The sequence below is a fragment of the Salmo salar genome, chromosome ssa26, assembly GCF_905237065.1.
Source record: "Salmo salar chromosome ssa26, Ssal_v3.1, whole genome shotgun sequence".
Classification (NCBI taxonomy): Eukaryota; Metazoa; Chordata; class Actinopteri; order Salmoniformes; family Salmonidae; genus Salmo; species Salmo salar.
In genome coordinates this window covers 40,302,748-40,324,101 of record NC_059467.1, presented here as the reverse complement: position 1 = coordinate 40,324,101, position 21,354 = coordinate 40,302,748, and the positions used below count along the sequence as shown (strand labels likewise).

Here is a 21,354-nt window from a genome sequence, read left to right as displayed (position 1 = left end):
GAGTCCAGGCTCTGTCGCAGCCTGCCGCAACTGGGAGACCCATGGGCTGGCGCACAATTGGCCCAGCGTCGTCCGGGTTAGGGGAGGGTTTGGCAACTCCTGTAGCTGGCTGGGTGCATGCAAGCTGACACGGTCACCAGGTATACGGTGTTTCCTCCTACACATTGGTGTGGCTGGCTTCTTATTTTCACCATAATTTGCAAATAAATTCATTAAAAATCCTACAATGTGATTTTCTGGATTTTTCTTCCACTCATTTTGTCTGTCGAGAAGTTGAAGTGTACCTATGATGAAAATTACAGGCCTCTCTCATCTTTTTAAGTGGGAGAACTTGCACAATCGTGGCAGACTAAATACTTTTTGCCCACTGTATTAAGAAGCCTTTTGGACCCTAGAACTTGGTGCTCGTACCGCTTGCCGCGCGGTAGCAGAGCGAACAGTCTATGACTAGGGTGGCTGGAGTCTTTGACACTTTTTTTGGGCCTTCCTCTGACACCGCTTGGTATGGAGTTCCTGGATGGCAGGGAGCTTGACCCCGGTGATGTACTGGGCCGTACGCACTACCCGCTGTAGTGCCTTGCGGTCAGAGGCCGAGCAGTTGCCATACCAGGCAGTGATGCAACCAGTCAGGATGCTCTCGATGGTGCAGCTGTATAACTTTTTGAGGATCTGAGGACCCTCGCCAAATCTTTTCAGGCTCCCGAGGGGGAATAGGCTTTGTCATGCCCTCTTCACGACTGTCTTGGTGTGTTTGGACCGTGGTAATTTGTTGGTGATGTGGATGTGGACACCAAGGAACTTGAAGCTCTCAACCTGCTCTACTACAGCCCTGCTGATGAGAATGGTGGAATGCTCGGTCCTCCTTTTCCTGTAGTCCACAATCATCTCCTTTGTCTTGGTCACGTTGAGGGAGAGGTTGTTGTCCTGGCACCACACAGCCAGGTCTCTGACCTCCCTATAGGCTGTCTCATCGTTGTCGGTGATCAGGCCTCCCACTGTTTTGTCGTTGGCAAACTTAATGATGGTGGAGTCGTGCCTGGCCATGCAGAGTCATGGGTGAAGAGGGGACTGAGCACGCACCCCTGAGGGGCCCACATGTTGAGCTGTAGTCAATTAATAGCATGTTCCTTTTGTCCAGGTGGGAAAGGGCAGTGTGGAGTGCAATAGATTGCATCATCTGTGGATCTGTTGGTATTGTCAACCAGCTTCATGAGGTATCAAATCCATAATTTTTTTTATTTATTGGTCACATACACGTGTTTAGCAGATTATTGCGGGTGTAGCAAAAATGCTTGTGCTTCTGGCTCCGACAGGGCAGTAATATCTAACAAGTAATATCTAAGTTTCACAACATATACCCAATATACACATAAATCTAAGTAAGGAATGGATTAAGAATATATATACATATGTCAGAGTGGCATTGGACTAAGATACCGTAGACTAGTATAGAGTGCAGTTTATACATATGAGATGAGTAATGCTAGATACAGAAATTATTAAAGTGTCTAGTGATCCATTTTTAAAAGTGGTCAGGGATTCCTGATCTATGGCTATAGGCAGCCGCCTTTGATGTGCTAGTGATGGCTGTTTAGCAGTCTGATAGCCTTGATGGAAGCTGTTTTTCAGTCTCTCGGTCCCAGCTTTGATGCACCTGTACTGACCTCGCCTTCTGGATGATAGCGGGGTGAACAGGCAGTGGCTCGGGTGGTTGATGTCCTTGATGATCTTTTTGGCCTTCCTATGGCATTGGGTGCTGTATGTGTCCAGGAGTGCAGGAAGTTTTTCCCCGGTAATGCGTTGGGCAGACCACACCACCCTCTGGATAGGTTTGCGGTTGTGGTTGGTGCAGTTGCTGCACCAGGTGGTGATACAGTCCGACAGGATGCTCTCAGTTGTGCACATCATTACTGGAATGCATTTCAATTAACAGGTGTGCCTTGTTACAAGTTCATTTGTGGAATTTCTATCCTCCTTAATGCGTTTGAGCCAATCATTTGTGTTGTGACATGGTAGGGGTCCTATACAGAAGATAGCCCTATTTGGTAAAAGGCCGAGTCCATATTATGGCAAGAACAGCTCAAATATGCAAAGAGAAACGACAGTCCATCATTACTTTAACCTTTCTGGCACATGCGTTCCGCTAGCAACCCACCTCGACAACATACGGTGAAATTGCAGAGCGCCAAATTAAAAATACAGAAATGGTCATAATAAACATTCATAAAAAAATCTGTGTCATCAGCTTTAAGACTAACTTCTTGTTAATCCAGCCGCTTTGTCAGATTTCAAAATGGCTTTACGGCGAAAGCATACCATGCAATTATCTGAGGACAGCGCCCCGCATACAAAAGCATCAAAAAACATTTTCCAACCAAACAGATGCATCACGAAAGTCAGAAATAGCGATAAAATAAATCGCTTACCTTTGAAGATCTTCATCTTTTTGCAATCCCAAAGGTCTGTTACACAATGAATGGTCATTTTGTTCGATAAAGTCCTTCTTTATATCCTAAAAATGTCTGTTTTATTTGGCGTGTTTGATTCAGAAATACACCGGTTCCAACTCACCCAACATGCCCACAAAGGATCTAATAAGTTACCTGTAAACTTGGTCCAAACATTTCAAACAACGTTTCTAATCCAACCTCGGGTACCCTAAAATGTAAATAATCAATCAAATTTAAGACGGAATAAACGGTTTCCAATACCGGAGAAAAACAACATGGAGCGCGCCCTCATTCACGTTCACCAAAAGACTAGAGTCCACCTGAGTGACACTTAGAAAGAATACGTCAACTTCTTCATTTTTTTCCCAAACAAACATTGAACAATTTCTAAAGACTGTTTACATCTAGTGGAAGCCATAGGAACTGCAATCTGGGTCCTAATAATTTGACTTCCCCATAGAAAAGCATTGGAAAATCCAATGACCTAAAAAAAAAAAAATCCTGGATGGATTGTCCTCGGGGTTTCGCCTGCCAAATCAGTTCTGTTATACTCAGACATTATTTTAACAGTTTTAGAAACTTTAGTGTTTTCTATCCAATACTACCATGCATATGCATGTCCTAGCTTCTGGGCCTGAGTAACAGGCAGTTTACTTTGGGCACCTCAGTCATCCAAATGTCTGAATACTGCCCCCTATCTCTAAGAAGTTTAAGAGATGACGGTTAGTCAATCTCAACATTTTCATGAACTTTTTTTGAATATATTTTTATTTTAATTAACAACATTCAAAATAAAAGTGAAATATGTAGAACAAATAATAAAGGACGCAATGACGAAAGTTAATAAAAAACAAAAATTGATATATATAAAAACAGTAACATAATACAAAACAATAAACAATATTAACAATAATAATGAGACATTGATCTATATGGTCACCTGCTGTGTATATATTATACATTACGTAGAAATATTAGATAAGAATTATATAGAGATTCAATCCAATGTGTCAGATAGTAATAATTGTATATTTAATTATTTCAAGCAGTTCAGTGGGATAAGAACCAACATTCACATTATAATGCCATCATAGGTCATCATTAAAAATAAGATTGCCTAAGATTGGTGGCAGTATAGTTACCCAGTAGGCAGACCTCCGGGCTCCAAAGGGAATGCAAACCCCGTGGATTGAGAATATGGCATATCATGGCCCCTGCCAGAAAACCCTGCAGTTTTGAACACTGCCAAGTGGGACGAGAATGTTCCTTTCATCTGAGCCACATTGAAACATAGGGAGGAGATATCAGATTGAACTTGAAGGCCCAGGTGGGGGATATAGAGCTGATGGAGAAAATTAAACCATAATCAGGCTCTGGAGTTCAATGTGGATGTAACACCATCCCTGCAATCACCATAGGCCCTCAACAAGATCAATACCCAGATTTTTTCCTCCATCTAAGTGGGGTTTATCTAGCTCAGGCAGTGTTAGTATGACATTAAACATCAGAAACACGTAAAATGGTTGAGAGGGTTGGTCTGCATAATAGAATTGTTAATAGGTGACATCTTAGGTAGGTTCATTTGTCTTGAGTCACCCTAATAGCAACTTCGTAGTTGCAGGTAGCTAAAGAAGTCCCTGTTGGGGACAAGTGGTATTTCTGTTTCAGCTGTTCAAAAGACATAAGAACTCCCTCTCAGCAACAGTGTTCCAAAAGCAGTGATTCCTTATCAGACCATGGTTCGGAGTACTATTTGGTAAAACATAGGGATCAATTATTAACCCATAAAGGGGTTTTAGGGGAGAGAAATCCCCTGTCCGAACAGCTCATGCAGTTTTACACCATGCCAGGACAGAATGTATGATTAAAGGGTTGTTGTAATAGTATAGTCCATTTGTAAACAATTCTGCCCCAGAATAATCATTCACCCCAAGCTTTTCAATGTTCAACCATGAGTGAGAGGGACCATTGTCAAACTCTCTGAGCTAGAAACTTAGACTGAGCAGCCCAGTAGTAATTCTAAAAATTGGGGATAGTTCGACCAACTGAAATGGGGGTCAGTTAACCCTGGTTGCCATGCTGATAAACCGCCCCTGGTCAGCTTGTCAAAGAAAAGAATGTATGGGCACAGGGATAGGGAGAGATTGAAACAAATATAGAAATCTGGGCAAGATATTATTTTAATCATAATGATTCAAAGGAGGAAGTATCACCCGCACAGACCTCCACCCTTCTGCAACAAACCCGCCAGATTGAGTTTATAGAGGTTGTTCAGGCTACCATCCACCATTATGCCTCAAATATGGGGTTCCAGAGGCGACTCATCGGAAGGAAACTTGTGCTTGATGGTATGATGGTCAAAGACAGACAGCGGTAAGATTTCGCTTTATCGGTAACTTTATATCCAGAGAAAGTGGTTGCTAACACTGTGTAGGATCTGCAAGTGAGAGAGGGAGTGTTCCCTGGGGTTTGTTAGAAACGTATTGTCATGATAGTTTATGGGTATGGGGGCACAAACATGTATGTCAGGAATCCATTAGCCTCAGCCACCTGTTCGATGGCGAGGGCAAAGAGGTGGGGGTGGTTACAATCCCTATCAAATAGAGAGGGAAAGAGGAGGAAGTAATCCCATTGGTAGCAATCCTAGCTTTAGGAGATTTGTAGAGCAGATTTTTTATCAAATTTAATGTAAAAACGGCATCAAAACATTTTTCCAAGACGCGAAAGAGGTATGGCCATTCAACCCTATCAAAGGCCTTTTCAGCTACGAGGGAGACTGCGACACTAGGTAATTTGCCTTTCTAGTTAGCAAGGTGAAATATATCAAAGAATCTTCTGAGATTATTGGAAAGACAGTCTATTAATTATAGCTGGGTCCCGATTCAAGGTTGACCAACAGGGGAAGACATGACTCCAGTCTCAGATAGTGATTGGGCATCAGATTACAATCTGTGTTAAGGAGAGAGATTGGTCCTGCAGGAGGCACATTAGTGGTTTTTTTCTTGTGGATTACAGTAATCACTGCTTGAGAGAAAGACTCTGGAAAGCAGTTGTCTCTCTCCCCCCGGCGGTTTTAAGTATCCATGAGGGATTTTAGAACTCTGGAGGAACTAGATTTATTAGAAGAAGATGGTTTCACCAATTCAGAAACAGAGAAGCTTTGGCCCAGCGCCGTCTTCCCCTCTGACAAAGGAGAGGGGAGAGAGAAAGGAGTGATCTCTGATGATATCGCGAGGGAAGTGTAGAGGTTTATAGTATTTTTTAAAGGTATTATTAATTTGAGGGTAAAGATGATTGCTTAGGTGGTTTTATAGGCATTAATGTTCATTTCCCTCGTCTCACGTGCATGTCTGCAGCGCGAATAACGCCGTTTGATTTGTGATGCGCCCTCTCAGCTTGATATGTGTTCAGAATATTATATTTTCTCAGTTTTTTATTTACCAAAAGCCTATATAGATCTTTAGCTCGGGCCTTTGAGGTTTTTCAGCTCAGAGAGATTTCAGATTCAAGGACATTCAGTTCCGCACCGTATTTCTCTTCAACCCATAGTATAGGAAATGATCTGTCTCAGATAGCCTCTCTTTTCAATGTGTCCCCAAAGAATGAAACTGTCGTGAAGCTGAATAGTCGTGGTTTACAAAAATATTGATCTGCTCTTTGATAAATGCACAAAAATTCTATTGCTTAGTGGATTTAGTTCATCTATATGCCTCCATTTACCTTGTTAGAATGGAGATTGATAATACCAGAGGAGAATGGTCGCTAAGCAATCTGGGAGATACTCCGATCTAACACTCTCGAAAAAAGCAGCGATAGTGAAAAAGTTATCTATCGTATGTGTGTCTTGTGTGGGTGTGAATAAAAAGAGTAGTCCCTATCCTGTGGGTGCATCTGTGGTGTGCACATCCAGATGTCTAATAAATTAAGATCTTTCATGAATGGCATGGTGAGCTTGGCGGCTTAGTGAAGGGAGGGATTATCAGAGGACCTATCAGAAGAACTTATCTAAACAAAAATACGTAGATCTCCTCCAACCAGTAGCCATTCTGGTGGTGCTTGAAGCCACCTGAAGGAAGGCATTCTGTATAAACATATGGTCATCAAAGTTAGGAGCATACAATATTCCAACAGGGTCCAAGACTCTGAAAACATATGCCCCTCACCAAAACAAACCTGCCCGAGATCGAGATGGTGTTGTTGACGCCTAGAAGGGGATGTGTCTACTTATCAAAATTGCAAATTCCTCTTGTTGGTTAAAAGAGGACAAAACTTGACCTACCCATTTCCTCTTCAATTTCTTTAGATTGCTGGAGCTGTAAGATGTCTTTCTTAAACACAATATACCTTAATTTCTTAAGGTTGTATAGACTCTTTTTCCTTTTAATCTTGTTAAGGCCTTTTACGTTGAATGTGACATTTTAGTGGATTAAGCATAGGTTGGGTTTGAAATATGTAACCGAATGGAAATCTCTCATATATAAATAGTCAGGAATGTTTCAACTTAGGTCACTTCGTGATTCAAACCAATGTGCCTCTTTAGGAAGGAAACAAAGCCAATAAACATGGGAAAAAAGGGGGAAAAAAACCGACCCACCCCGATAATCAGACTAAAACAACAATCCCAACAATCAAACATGAATCCACTTGTAGAGAACGTTGCTGCTCGCTTTCCACCTTACTCTTACTAGCTAAACCTTGGCGTAAACTAAAACCTGCGAGCTCTCTAAATTGAAAACAAACGTTGTGAATAGGCATTTATGGCTGAATAATTACTGCCAATGGTAAGGGCTGCTTGAGTCTCTTTTCGGGAGAGGGAACATAAATGGGGGGGAAGCGGTGGGCCTAAACCCACTTATTGCTTCGTCCAGTGGATATTGACTAAACCAAAATATAGTCTCCTGTTGTAATAGAACTCACCCCGAAAAACGGTTAGGTTGAAAATGTACAAATCAATTATAGCGACCGGATAGCGGGGTAGACTGATCCGTATCAGCAGATCAGATAAGAGAAAACAAACAGATTGGATCTTATCCCCCAGGAGACCGTTCAGTCGCCGGTTCGGTTCTTTGAGAAAAGTGAATACTTCTCGGTGTGTTGAAGATATGGCATCGGGCCTTTGTACTGAACTTTCATCCGCACAGGTGGATGAGGTAGCCGGTGATGTTCTTCTCCTTCCAGTGCTTTGGCGGCAGGTCTGAACTGTTGCGACGTCTGGCGGATCGGCACTCATATCCGGGAAAAGGCTGACCCTCTTGCCATCGGGTGATATCCCCTTTGGCCTTTGCGGTTGTATCTTCTCTCTGTCTTGGAAAGCGGAGGAACCTGACCAGAACGGCACGTGGGGGCTCCTCTGGCCGGGGTTTCGGGCGCTGATGTTCTTGGGCGCGTTGATTTGCGGCTTGGTGAAATTGATTATGCCTAGGACATCCGGGATCCATTGAGTGAAGAAGCGGACCGGGTCACGGCCCCTCGCTGTCCTCTTTCAATCCCACCACACGGATATTACTGCGTCTGCTCTGGTTCTCCATCTGGTCTACTTTGTTTTTGAGGTAGGCATTATCCTTCTGCAGTTCTATCAGAACCTGGTCATGCCGAGCGACAGTGTCCTCAACTGTGCTAACTGTCGCATCTCGGCCTCAGTCGTTCTCAGAAGGAGATCATTCTGGAGGATTTCAGGTACGTCGATGGAAGAATGGAGTTCAGCCGATTTCTTGTCAATTTTCATAGAAAGCCTTTCGTTACCATCCTGAATTTCCCGGAGGAGAGTAGCCAGCATGTCTCGCGAGGCCGAGAGCAATAGTCTGGAACCGTCGTCTGAGATATGAGGGCTAATGCTAAACTTGCTAGCTGTGGCGTTATCGTTGTCTTGGGATTCAACGACGTTTTGGTCGTCCTTCTTGCCTCTCGGTCGGTGGTCCATGGCTCTTTGGGAAGGTAAGTATTTGACAATTTATCGGCCGATGTTAGAATATTGTTTCAACGTTGTTATTTGGGTTAATAGGATAAATTTCAAGAGCTCGGTTTGTCAACGTCTGTTCAGCTCCAGCGGCATCACGTGTCTCCATTTTCATGAACTTTAACATTTCTTCAAGTGCAGTCACAAAAACCACCAAGTGTTATTACTGGCTCTCATGAGGACCGCCACATGAAAGGAAGACCCAGACTTACCTCTGCTGCAGAGGATACGTTCATTAGAGTTAACTACACCTCAGAAATTGCAGCCCAAATAAATGCTTCACAGAGTTCAAGTAACAGACACATCTCAACATCAGCTGTTCAGAGGAGACTGCGTGAATCAGGCCTTCATGGTCGAATTGCTATAAAGAAACCACTACTAAAGGACGCATAAGAAGGAGAAACTTGCTTGGGCCAAGAATCACGAGCAATGGACATTAGACCGAGTCCAAATGTGATATTTTTTTGTTGGTCCAACCGCAATGTATTTGTGAGACGCAGAGTAGGTGAAAGGATGATCTCTGCATGTGTGGTTCCCACCATGAAGCATGGAGAAGGTTGTGATGTGGTGCCAGGGTCTCAGGTTAACCACAAGGCTTATAGGAGGCACCAGGCCCAGCCAGGGTCTCAGGTTAACCACAAGGCCTATAGGAGGCACCAGGCCCAGCCAGGGTCTCAGGTTAACCACAAGGCCTATAGGAGGCACCAGGCCCAGCCAGGGTCTCAGGTTAACCACAAGGCCTATAGGAGGCACCAGGCCCAGCCAGGGTCTCAGGTTAACCACAAGGCCTATAGGAGGCACCAGGCCCAGCCAGGGTCTCAGGTTAACCACAAGGCCTATAGGAGGCACCAGGCCCAGACAGGGTCTCAGGTTAACCACAAGGCCTATAGGAGGCACCAGGCCCAGCCAGGGTCTCAGGTTAACCACAAGGCCTATAGGGGGCACCAGGCCCAGCAGCACAGGTACAAACAAGCCAGGGTCTCAGGTTAACCACAAGGCCTATAGGAGGCACCAGGCCCAGCCAGGGTCTCAGGTTAACCACAAGGCATATAGGAGGCACCAGGCCCAGTAAGGTGCCAGGGTTGTTCTCAACCCACTTTCTTTTACCCTTTTATTTATGACAGAACTCCCCTCCACCAAATGTGTCGATTACTGGAAATGATTGTTAATTGTGTCAGAAACTGGAAAAAAAGACCACACTATGAATTGTGGGTTTAAGGATACAACATTCTTTCTGTTCCGTCCAGTGTTGTCACGATACCAATACTACGAAACCAGATTTTCCTTGGTACAAAATAGACTAAACTCGATGGTCCTTTAAAATCCTACTTTATGTAAAATATTGTGTTTTGCAGTTTGCAAAATAAACAAATGTGCCTGAGTGACAACAAAAGACAGTTTTTTTTGTTTTTCCCCCCCCCCCAAACATTAGGACTGTTAACCTCAAGAAATTAAGTCTGCTTCATGTTTTGTTGCCTTTGCTTCCTTACTTCCTAGTATCGCGATACTGGTATCGTGACAACTCTAATTACTCTAACAACTCTTGCCGTGTCCTGGCAAGTTTTCTTTGAAGGCCTGCTTGGAAAAGTTGAGTTGGCCTGTGTTGTTGTATGGAGAACTTTGAAAGGAAGTCAATAGGGCTGAGAAATTGCGTCAAGCTACTGTGCATGAGAGCAGACAGTGGGAGAACCAGCTGCTAGCTGGCACTGCCACAGTATTGCCTGAACCCCCCCCCCACCCGAGCTGATCTTTCCACTAAAGGTTAATGACTCCTTTTTAGAGCAGGGGTGTCAAACTTATTCCATGGAGGACTGTGTCTACTAGTTTTGTTATTTCCTTTTCATTTGGCCAAATAAGACCTAGATGACAAGGTGAGGGGAGTTTTTAACCAGTCAGGGGCCCTAGTTTATCTATAAAGTATAAGGGAGGAGTGAACCCACAGATACTCGGCCCTGCATATGAGTTTGACACCAGTGACAAACTCATTGTAGAGGACAGTCGGAAGCTAACCCTGTCCACACAGTCGCCACAGTGTTATTGTAGCTAACCCTGTCCCCACACAGTCGCCGCAGTGTTATTGTAGCTAACCCTGTCCATACAGTCGCCACAGTGTTATTGTAGCTAACCCTGTCCACACAGTCGCCACAGTGTTATTGTAGCTAACCCTGTCCACACAGTCGCCGCAGTGTTATTGTAGCTAACCCTGTCCACACACAGTCGCCGCAGTGTTATTGTAGCTAACCCTGTCCACACACAGTCGCCACAGTGTTATTGTAGCTAACCCTGTCCACACACAGTCGCCACAGTGTTATTGTAGCTAACCCTGTCCACACACAGTCGCCACAGTGTTATTGTAGCCATTTGTCACCAGTCTTGATCATTAAACACCCAACAGTTTGATAGTGCAGCCTGTTGTCTGAGCTACCTCAACTGTATCTCATACCAGAGAATAGAGTAGTACTTTATTGATCCCTTACTTGGAAAAATGTTTTATCACCACAGACAAGTATCAATACCACAGCCTACACATAATGATTAACCGATATTAAGACAACTGCACCTCAGGACCATTAAAAGAGAGTCCTTTTTTTTAGCTAATAAATGCTTTTGTCTGTCCTTTTCTGGGGAAACAAGCGATAACATTCGTTTCATGGACGTAATCATAAATCATCACATTCAAAGCCTGATGGCTATGAGTAAGAATATACTATATACTCCTATTACAGGATTTCCCACTGCCTGGTGTCTGAAAAACACTTCTGATGGTGTCATGCACACACACGATGCCAAAAAAACAACTTAGCAGGAAAGCCATCAATGTTATGTTTTTTTGGCATCATGTGTGCATGACGCCAACAGAAGTGTATTTCAGAAATCCTGTGTTGAAGTTAATGGTTGTAATGCACAGATGGCTTAACATATGGCTAAGGTCATATAGACTTAAAGTAAGGTAACCTACACTGTTAACTTTTATTAGATGACAGTATTAATGCAAGTTAATGTTATACCCACCACTAGGTTAGCAGCATTTAGTAAATATCGACCCCCTAAAAACACACATGAAGGCCAATTTCCAATTTGATTATTGGACTGGAAAAAAGTAGCACACTCATTCATCTAAGGCAATAACACGAGTCATTTAGGTCTAATACCACCATGTATGCACACAAGATCCAGCATGACAGTTGTGCAGCCAGATAGATGGCAATGATTGCCCTGGCTGGGACTGGATAAGTTGTCACCTCACCAACACCACTGCTGTCTGTGCTGTGCTCTCCCTGTTTTGTAGTCATGTACTGTTTTTGGGTTTATGTAATGGGAAGGCTGTGGAGCTGCCCTTGGGAGAGACTGACTGTCTTTGATGCTGAGATGGAATCTGAGAAACGGAACATGAGTCACCGGGGCGCACACCCACTTCTCCAGCTTCACCCATACCGCCATGTCTCAGCAAATCATCTATGCTTTTCAGGATTCTTTGTGTTGGTATAAAACAAATACATTGAGCAGTTATGGATGTGCCAACATAATTTAGTTGATGTGCCAACATAATTTGTTTGAGGACAGCACTGGTGGCTCTTGGGAAAGGGAGCTAGCTTTGTAGGTCCATTGAATGTAGGCCTAGGCTACATCTGTTTTCACTACTTTTGTCTCCTTACCGATCATTTTATAAAGTTGTTACACGCCACTGGTGTGCTATTGTAATTAATGAGCAAGAAGTCATTACTGACAATCAGGCTGTCTCAAGACAGTGTGATCGGGTTTACAATGATTAGGCCTGCTAACACAGACTCTCATGGGCAAGACATTGTGTTGATGAAGTCCAGGCTGTGTGTAAAGTTGTTATTCTGTTTCCCTGCTGTGAGACAACTTTATGTAATGGTTTACATAATAATCTCACTACCCACATCCTTGAATACAGCCAGTGGGTGTAATCTAAGATGATTAAAATCACGACTTTCACTTTGTCTCCAGGGTCAAACCTCTTGACTACATTTCATGTTGGTTAGTATCTCTCTAGCAAGTCTTCGGTGGTAGAGCGAGACGTACAACAGTGTGCTATTGTGTTCACCTTTTTAATAGTAGACAATGATAAGAAATTGACTGTAGTTCAGGTGCTCGACTTTGTCCTACCCAACATATTATTTGTCTCCTTAAGGCTAGAATCCTTAGTTAAAACAATAACACAGTATTACCTTGCCTCTGTTTTGGTAAAAAGCTTAGGGATGGGCCTAGAGAAATGTAAACACTCATTTATAGGCAGAGCTATGTACACAAGACCTGACCATCCATGATATCAAAATTATATTACAATTTTGAGGCTATACGGTGTTTGTTTACCGTAAAATAAGAAGTTTATTTTGTGCTCTGAATGGGTATGACGGTTGATCTAAACACTGCATTTTACGTTTATTGTCATCAAATCAATGGGTAAAAATCATTCAGTTAAAAACATTGCTGTAGCAACTAAGGATTCCTAGCTTTAATAAGAATGGTAGCTAACAGTCCAGCATGCTCTGAAGTATGTCCCGTTCAGCCAGACAAATCATCTCACTAGCTAGATTTTCATTTTAATTACAATGACTGCCTACCCCGGCTTAACACTAACGACGCAGGGCCAATTGTGCGCCGCCCCAGTCACGGCCGGTTGTGATACAGCCTGGAATCGAACCAGGGTCTAGTGACGCCTCTAGCACTGAGATGCAGTGCCTTAGACCACTGCGCCACTCGGGAGCCCATATTGGCCAGGTTGGCTAGATTAGTTAATGGCCTGCTGGTGAAACCAAAGTGCTGAGTCATAGATCACTTCTTTAAACCACCATTGTCCTCATTCACTCAATGACATTGTACTGAGAGACTTCTCCTAACGTCTTTACTTCCTGCTTGCTCCCCAGGTCTCCTATCTCTTCCCTGGTCCGACCCCCGATGTCGAGCACATCGGCCAGCCACCATAGTGAGTGGTAGAGGGGGGCGAAGGGGCAGCCAGCGGCCCTGTGCCAGTGACGGGGCTGTGGTGGGCACGGCCCGAGGCCTCTAACTGGATCCCTCGAAGCAGCAGCAGCCGCCCGGCGGTGCCCGCAGTGCCATGGACCATCCAAAAGAGGGTGAGCGGCCGGCGAGGAGCAGCAAGGTGGCACAGGGGCGCAGCGGGCACTCCAGACCCTCCAGCTCCTCAGCCTCCTCCGGGGTTCTCATGGTGGGACCCAACTTCCGCGTTGGCAAGAAGATCGGCTGCGGCAACTTCGGAGAACTGAAGCTTGGTAAGAGGAGTTAATGTAATCTTTATAATGGTAGGACTGTATTTCATATTGAACCACCCAAGGACACTCGGTTTACATGGGGTAACATGAACTGCTCTTTGTTGTGTTAATTATTTCATACGATGTGTTGGCCACTAGTGTTGTCATGATACCAACGTTTTACTTACAATACCAGACCAAGTATCACCATACTGAGTAGTATATTACCGAGGTACCGGTATACCGTGCATGACTATTGGCCACACAAGCCTCCCAGACCCAGCATCGCTTATGTTGTCCATAGTGCTTTTATTTTGGGCTCAAGGGGATAGGCATATATTGATAGTGATTTATTCATGCCTGCTTCATAGTAATCACATAAATAATGCACAGGATTTCAGTGGCTTGGCCTATCATGGCCAGGAACATAAAAGCCATATTTCAGATGCTAAATTCATGACATTCTGAAAATCCAATGACACGGAGGACTGACAAGGTTTATCAGCTTCAACGTGTGCTGTTATAACTGGTTATATTGTAACCTCCCACAGCAACACAAGACCGACACAACAACTGTCTCTGAGACCCATCAGCACTAACATTGTGTCTGTGAACAGAATTCCAATGTAGTAGTATGCATTTCTCTTAATTGAGTAGATTAGCTAGTACACGTGATGGCCATAGGCGGGGCCTGCTTGCTGAATGGAGCATACTGGGGTCACCAATGATGTTTATAAAACCTGGTATTGGCCATTGAGAGGCTTTGAAACCACCGGTCGGCCATATTGGCGCTGCCCATTTAAGAGCGGTCCTCCATATGAATGACTGGAATTCTACATTATTTCAATTTCAAAAAATGACATTACATTTATTTAACTATTTTGTTTTCGTCCATAACATTAGTTATCTAAAAAAATATATACTAAGGAAAATTTTATTTTTAGCTCACATAATATAATTTGGTTTCTGTAATATAATATGTGGTTAAAACGAATATAGACATTAATAAATTAATTTCTATAGCTTTCTAAATATTTTTGACAATTGTGGAGGAGAGCCAAAATGTCAGCATGGTGGCTTCAACACAGCGCCCACGCATTAGTAATCTATATATACAGTTTGTCGGAAGTTTACATTACACTTAGGTTGGAGTCATTAAAACTCGTTCTTCAACCACTCCACAAAGGTCTTGTTAACAAACTATAGTTTTGGCAAGTCGGTTAAGACATCTACTTTGTGCATGACACAAGTAATTTTTCCAACAATTGTTTACAGACAGATTATTTCACTGTATCACAATTCCAGTGGGTCAGAAGTTTACATACACAAAGTTGACTGTGCCTTTAAACAGCTTGGAAAATTCCAGAAAATGATGTCATGGCTTTAGAAGCTTCTGATAGGCTAATTGACATAATTTGAGTCAATTGGGGGTGTACCTGTTGATGTATTTCAAGGCCTACCTTCAAACTCAGTGCCTCTTTGCTTGACATGATGGGAAAATCTAAAGAAATCCGCCAAGACCTCAGAAAAATTATTGTAGACCTCCCCAAGTCTGGTTCATCCTTGGGAGCAATTTCCAAATGCCTGAAGGTACCACATTCGTCTGTACAAACAATAGTACGCAAGTATAAACACCATGGGACCACGCAGCCATCATACCGCTCAGGAAGGAGACTCGTTCTGTCTCCTAGAGATGAATATACTTTGGTGCGAAAAGTGCAAATCAATCCCAGAACAACAGCAAAGGAACTTGTGATGATGCTGTAGGAAAGAAGAAGCCACTGCTCCAAAACCGCCATTAAAAAATCCAGACTACGGTTTGCAACTACACATGGGGACAAAGATCATACTTTTTGGAGAAATGTCCTCTGGTCTGATGAAACAAAAATAAAACTGTTTGGCAATAATGACCATCGTTATGTTAGCCGGAAAAGGGGGGATGCTTGCAACCCGAAGAACATCATCCCAACCGTGATTCTCTCTACTATTATTCTGACATTTCACATTCTAACTGACCTAAAACAGGTAATTCTTACTAGGATTAAATGTCAGGAATTGTGAAAAACCGAGTTTAAATGTATTTGGCTAAAGTGTATGTAAACTTCTGACTTCAACTGTAAATCATTGGGTCACACACAAACCTCTGTCTAGAGAGAGATTGATGCATACAGACTCCTTTCTTGAGGCTGGACTGAAGTGTCCCTGAGCAACACAGAGCTCACTATTTTTCTATAGCTTTTTTTGTCCTGCTCTGAAACTGCTTTTGGAGATGGTCATTTGCTGTCTACTAGGCTAAACACCAAAACACTGTATTTAGGCAAGCCCTTCAGTAGGTTGAGTAATAACCAAAGTGCTCTTATCTGAATTCTCTCTCTCTCTCTCGCTCTCTCGCTCTCGCTCTCTCTCGTTTCAGGTAAAAACCTCTATACCAACGAGTATGTAGCTATTAAACTGGTAAGTACTCTCTCCTGTAAAAAATAAACTGCACTGAACAAAAATATAAACACAACATGTGTTGGTTTCATGAGCTGAAATAAAAGATAATGGAAAATTTCCATACACAGAAAAAGCTTATTTCTCAATTTGTTGCACATATTTCTTTATATCCCGTTTAGTGAGCATTTCTCCTTTGCCAAGATAATCCATCCACCTGACAGGTGTGGCATATCAAGAAGCTTCTTCACATGCTGCATCATCTGAGACCAACCACCCGGACAGCTGATAAAACTGTGGGTTTGCACAACCGAAAAATTTCTGCACAAACTGTCAGAAACCGTCTCAGGGAAGCTCATCTGCGTGCTCAGTCAGGGTCTTGACCTGGCTGTAGTTCGGCGTCGTAACCAACTTCGGTGGGCAAATGCTTAGCTATGATGAACACTGGCACGCTGGAGAGGTGTGCTCTTCACAGATGAATCCCGGTTTCGACTGTACAGGGCAGATGGCAGACAGCGTGTATAACAGTGCCTAATGGTAGCAGCGGGGTTATGGTATGGGCAGGCATAAGCTGCGAACAATGAACACAGTTAGCGGTGACCCAAAGGCCTGATGTAGGCTACACGCGTAATCTGTCACTCATCAATAATTGAGCAAAGGCCTAGTGAGGCACGCATGCGACCAGCCTCGCTTTTACACTCCCAGAGGACACGTCGTCGAAAAACATCAGACTGCCTTTGAAGCAGAAGACTGTTTTTTAGTTGTTGACAGTCAACATGGTGAGCCCTGGCAGTCATTTCTCTGGAGGACGGGTCTAGAGGAGTTTGGGGTTCTGTCGTATGAGGCACTTGACAGCAGCACTGCTCTGTATGCTTAGAATCGGGGCAGAACGAATGCATATCAATTGTAGGCTACTGAAGTCTTTGTTTGCAAACTAAGATTTCTGAGGATTGATACTGAAAGGGGAATTAGACTTGTCCTTTTTTATGTGGAAGTGACTAGGCCTAATTGTCAGCATGCCAGCATACCATCCTGCATCCCACTGCTGGCTTGCCTCTGAAGCTAAACAGGTTGCCCCTAGTAGGTCCCTGGATGGGAGACCAGATGCTGTTGGAAGTGGTGTTGGAGGGCCCTTTGGTCTTATGATCGAATCCCAATGCTCCAGGGCAGTGAAGGGGACATTGCCCTGCATAGGGTGCCGTCTTCCTGATGTGATATTAAACAGGTGTCCTGACTCTCTGTGGTCATTAAAAATCCCATGGCACTTATCCCAGGTGTTAACCTCTGTGTCCTTGCTAAATTCCCAACCTGCCCCATTTCCATCATGGCCACCAAATCACCCACCTCATTCCTAATTGGCATTTATCATCCTTCACCACTCCACAATGCTAGATGATGTGTGGTGAGCGTTCTGGCACAAAATGGTTGTTTCCTCATTACTATGTAAAGCGCTTTTAATACCTCAGTTGGTAGAAAGATACTACATAAATCCAATCCAATATTATTTAATCATGGTCGAAACCATAGATTTTGGGCTCCCGAGTGTCACAGCGGTACGCTCGCGCATCTAACGTGGTTAGCATGTAACGCAGAATTCTCTGTTTTTCACCTAATTGTTTTATTTTTATTATAAAACACAAATATATTACTACATTTTTGTAAACCCTATTGTAATTTATGCTGTCATCAGACAAATTTTGTGCTTCAGTTGCAATTCTCCTCTCGGTGAGAATTCACACGAACAGGCATTCTATTAGCAGACAGCGCTCTGACTGATGTGTAGCTACTTTTCTCAGGTACTTTTCTCAGTGTAGTCTACTTTTCTCTGGTAAAATGCGAGATTAACTTCAAGCAAAACATTAGGAAATGTAGCTGGCTGCATTTTTTCTGTAATAAACATTAGAAATTTGATGGCCATGCATTGTTTTTTGCACACAAAAAAAATGGCTTATTCATTGTAAGCTGATTTACTTGTGTGGCTGCCAGCCAAATAGTGTTGTGCTTCTGTTGTCATCTGATGAAAATGAAGCTATTTTCTGCCAAATGTGTTGCATTCATGTATTTTTGGTGAAGGAAAACTATAGTTGCACTCCCCAGACCACTTTATTTATATTGAAAGGCAAAACACTTGACTTTCAATATAAAACTCAGGTGAAATGATTGAAACATATTTCTTTGAAAATGCAGATTGCTGATCTCTTAACGCGACCCCTGTAAAGGATACCTGCTAACATGTATTGAAGTTAATATTCCTAATGCTCTTCATACATCACAAGCTAAGCTGGGATATGTGTGGAACGATGGTTACCTGGCAGGACTGTTCTGGACAAGCAGATAAATAGTAGCTGGTGGAAATGCCAGCTTAGGTGTGCCTCTAAAAGCTGTGGCACGGGAAATGACTCATGCCGTTCTAATAGCTCTCCAGACGGCTATAAATTGCTGTACTACCAAAAAATATGAAGCTCACAAAAGTCTCATTCCAATTTAAGTCAGCAATTTGAACCCAAATGCTGAGGGGGGGGGAACTGCTAGTCAGAAAAGTTTGTTAATTGAAGTGTTTTGTTGTACCCTGTCGCGCAGGAACCAGTCAAGTCGAGGGCACCACAGTTACATTTGGAGTACCGGTTCTACAAAACATTAGGAAGTACAGGTAAGGTCATGCTCTAGATTATCTTCATTCCTGTTCCCTGGTGTTCTTGTGTTGCTGCATGACAATCACTCAACTGTTTTTGGTTGATTTAACAAAAAGATTACCGCATTTCCACAATAAGTGATTACTCCCTCTAGATGACAACGATAAGCTTTGACATTCATTTTGAGAATATTTCAGCTTCATTTCATGCAAGGGACTAGTTTGACCTGTAAATTGGTTGGACGTCTCAACTATAAATGATTAAAATCCGTTGTGGTTGGTGTCATCAGCCGAGACCATGATCTTAACCTAGTTGAAAGGTGCACACGCCTGCAATGGGAGTTTGGGCTTGTAGGACACATGAAGGACGCCTTCAACTGAAATGTCTTCCACATTTAACCCAGCCCCTCTGAATCAAAGAGGTGCGGGGGGCTGTCTTTATCGACTGCCTTGCTCAGGGGCAGAACGACAGATTTTTATCTTGTCAGCTCGGGGATTTGATCCAGCAACCTTTCGCTTACTGGCCCAACGCTCTAACCACTAGGCTACCACTATACCTCATATGTTGGTTTTGACACTAGGATGATGGTCTACCAGGGAGGGAGAATCCACAACAGGAAGGAAAGGCTATCTCCGTATTTCTCGCCCATACAACTTGAAGCCCCCCACCACCAGGTGCAGCAGAAAGCAACTTCCTTTCCCCAGTGCTGATAAGACTCCTCTGGCCTAATGTTCCTGGGAACAACTGCCCTGATTGTTTGTGTGTGTGTTCTCTGGGGAGGAAGATAAGTGACCGTGGATGCATGGCTACGACAAGCCCTCTCCTTTGTCTGTGTGAGCCGCCGGTAGTGTTTGATCTCTGCATTTGCATCCCCCCCCCCATACAGGAAGTGCTGTCATTCGCCAACACCTAGCAGAGATGTGACCCTTTACAGTTTACAGGTGTCAAGTTTAAATGCAAGCTGTGTTAGCTACGGGTCATTGCTAAGCACTACCTCAATGTTTAGAGAGAAAGTGTGCGACGCTGTGGATGATTTTTAGCTCTCAGTTCTGGTTGCTACCATGGAGGCCTTTTCTGTGTGACGCCTTCATATTTTACACCCGTAAAAAGGGGGGGGGCGACACCTGAGACCTGTTAATACAACAAAATCTGGAGTTCTGTCTAAAGGTCTCTAACTAACAAGTTCTGCATTCAGATAACATGATTTTAAAAAAAAAAAAAAAATATGTATGTTTTTTATTAAGCAAATAGGCCTAAACGATTTGGACATCAGACAAAAATAGAATTTCCACATAGTCATTGGTGCCTGTCTTGATGCTTATGTTTCACACTGCTTCAATCAACTTCAGAAGAGGAGGAATTTGAGTTTGTTCAAACTTGCCTAAACATTCAAAAGATGCTCTCTGCTGTTGCATTTCTGTGTAGAACAGTTACTAGTTAATGCTGTACAGCCCATGGCAGAAATGGTATCCCCAAAGGTTCACGCAGGTTTCACATACAGGCACACAATTCCCCAAATAATACCTCCATCCCCACCCAGACATCCAGGAGGTTGAAAAGGTGACTCCATTTCTCATCAAATAGTATTCATGACACCTCTTCAACTGTCCGTGACTCCATTTCCCTCAACACCCACCCCCCCTTACACCAGCCACTGTCAGGAATCTTGTGGAGAACATTAGATTAAGGGAAACACTACCTTTTTCCCCTCCCTGAGTATCTGAGGAAATGGGTGGAAACCCACACGCTGAGATACAAAAGAATTGAAGGGATCTTTTAATAGCTGCTCTAAGAAGCTCCTATTAAACCATGGTGAAAACAGTGCTTTTTCATTGGTGTTTTTTGGTTTGTTGGGAAAGCAGTAAAGCTCTACCGAAGGTCATTCTTCCAGAAATGGAGATAGGATATGTCCTTGTCAGACTCACGCCAGCCAACTCTGGATCAGACTAGACAACATCAGACTAGACAACATCAGACTAGACAACATCAGACTAGACAACATCAGACTAGACAACATCAATTGCAACTGAGGAGTAGGTTGCTCTTTGTTTCATCATCAGGTGTTTTAAGATTAGGCTTCAAAGCTGAAGCACATCAGTTTTTAATAATACAGAAATACTTCCTATTGGACTTCCATTATCTTTCAAGTACAGAACAACTTCCTATTGGACTTCCATTGACCTTCAAGAGATGTACAACCAGTTTGTTCTCCAATTCTTGCGTCTGGATTGGAATGTGAAGTTATGTCTTGTTCTTTTGCACAGGTCACAGCTCTCTGAAGGCGCTGCCTAGTGCCTTTGCCATACAGAGTAGACCGGTTGGTGTGAGTATTGTCTAGTCCAGGGGTGAGAAATAATTTTGGCTCAATGGCCCCATTGGGATTTCCAAATTCGGATAATATTTATTTCGTCAAAAGCAGTTTGCGGACCAGAAAAGGGGAAGCTACGTAATTTCCGGACTATTAAGCGCACCTAAATATAAGCCGCACCCACTGATTTAAAAAAATATATATTATTTTGAACATAAATAAGCCGCACATGTCTATAAGCCGCAGGTGCCTACCGGTACATTGAAACAAATGAACTTTACACAGGCTTTAACGAAACACGGCTTGTAACAAAAATAAATAGGCTTTAACGAAACAC

At 43.3% G+C, this 21,354-nt stretch overlaps 1 protein-coding gene across 5 annotated transcripts in view; it reads left to right on the top strand.

The window, feature by feature from the left end:
• Positions 1–21,354, top strand: part of LOC106562785 (casein kinase I) — a 50,374-nt gene that overhangs the window by 1,591 nt on the left and 27,429 nt on the right. For 4 of the 5 annotated variants that reach the window (XM_045709026.1, XM_045709025.1, XM_045709024.1 and 1 more), the window contains exons 2-4: positions 13,299–13,664; positions 16,057–16,097; positions 18,657–18,726. In XM_045709026.1, coding sequence (XP_045564982.1) covers positions 13,490–13,664; positions 16,057–16,097; positions 18,657–18,726 — 286 coding nt within the window. In that variant the 5' untranslated portion in view covers positions 13,299–13,489. Of the gene's footprint in view, positions 1–13,298; positions 13,665–16,056; positions 16,098–16,258; positions 16,373–18,656; positions 18,727–21,354 lie in introns of those variants that run through there. The other variant, XM_045709027.1, reaches the window with a different exon arrangement.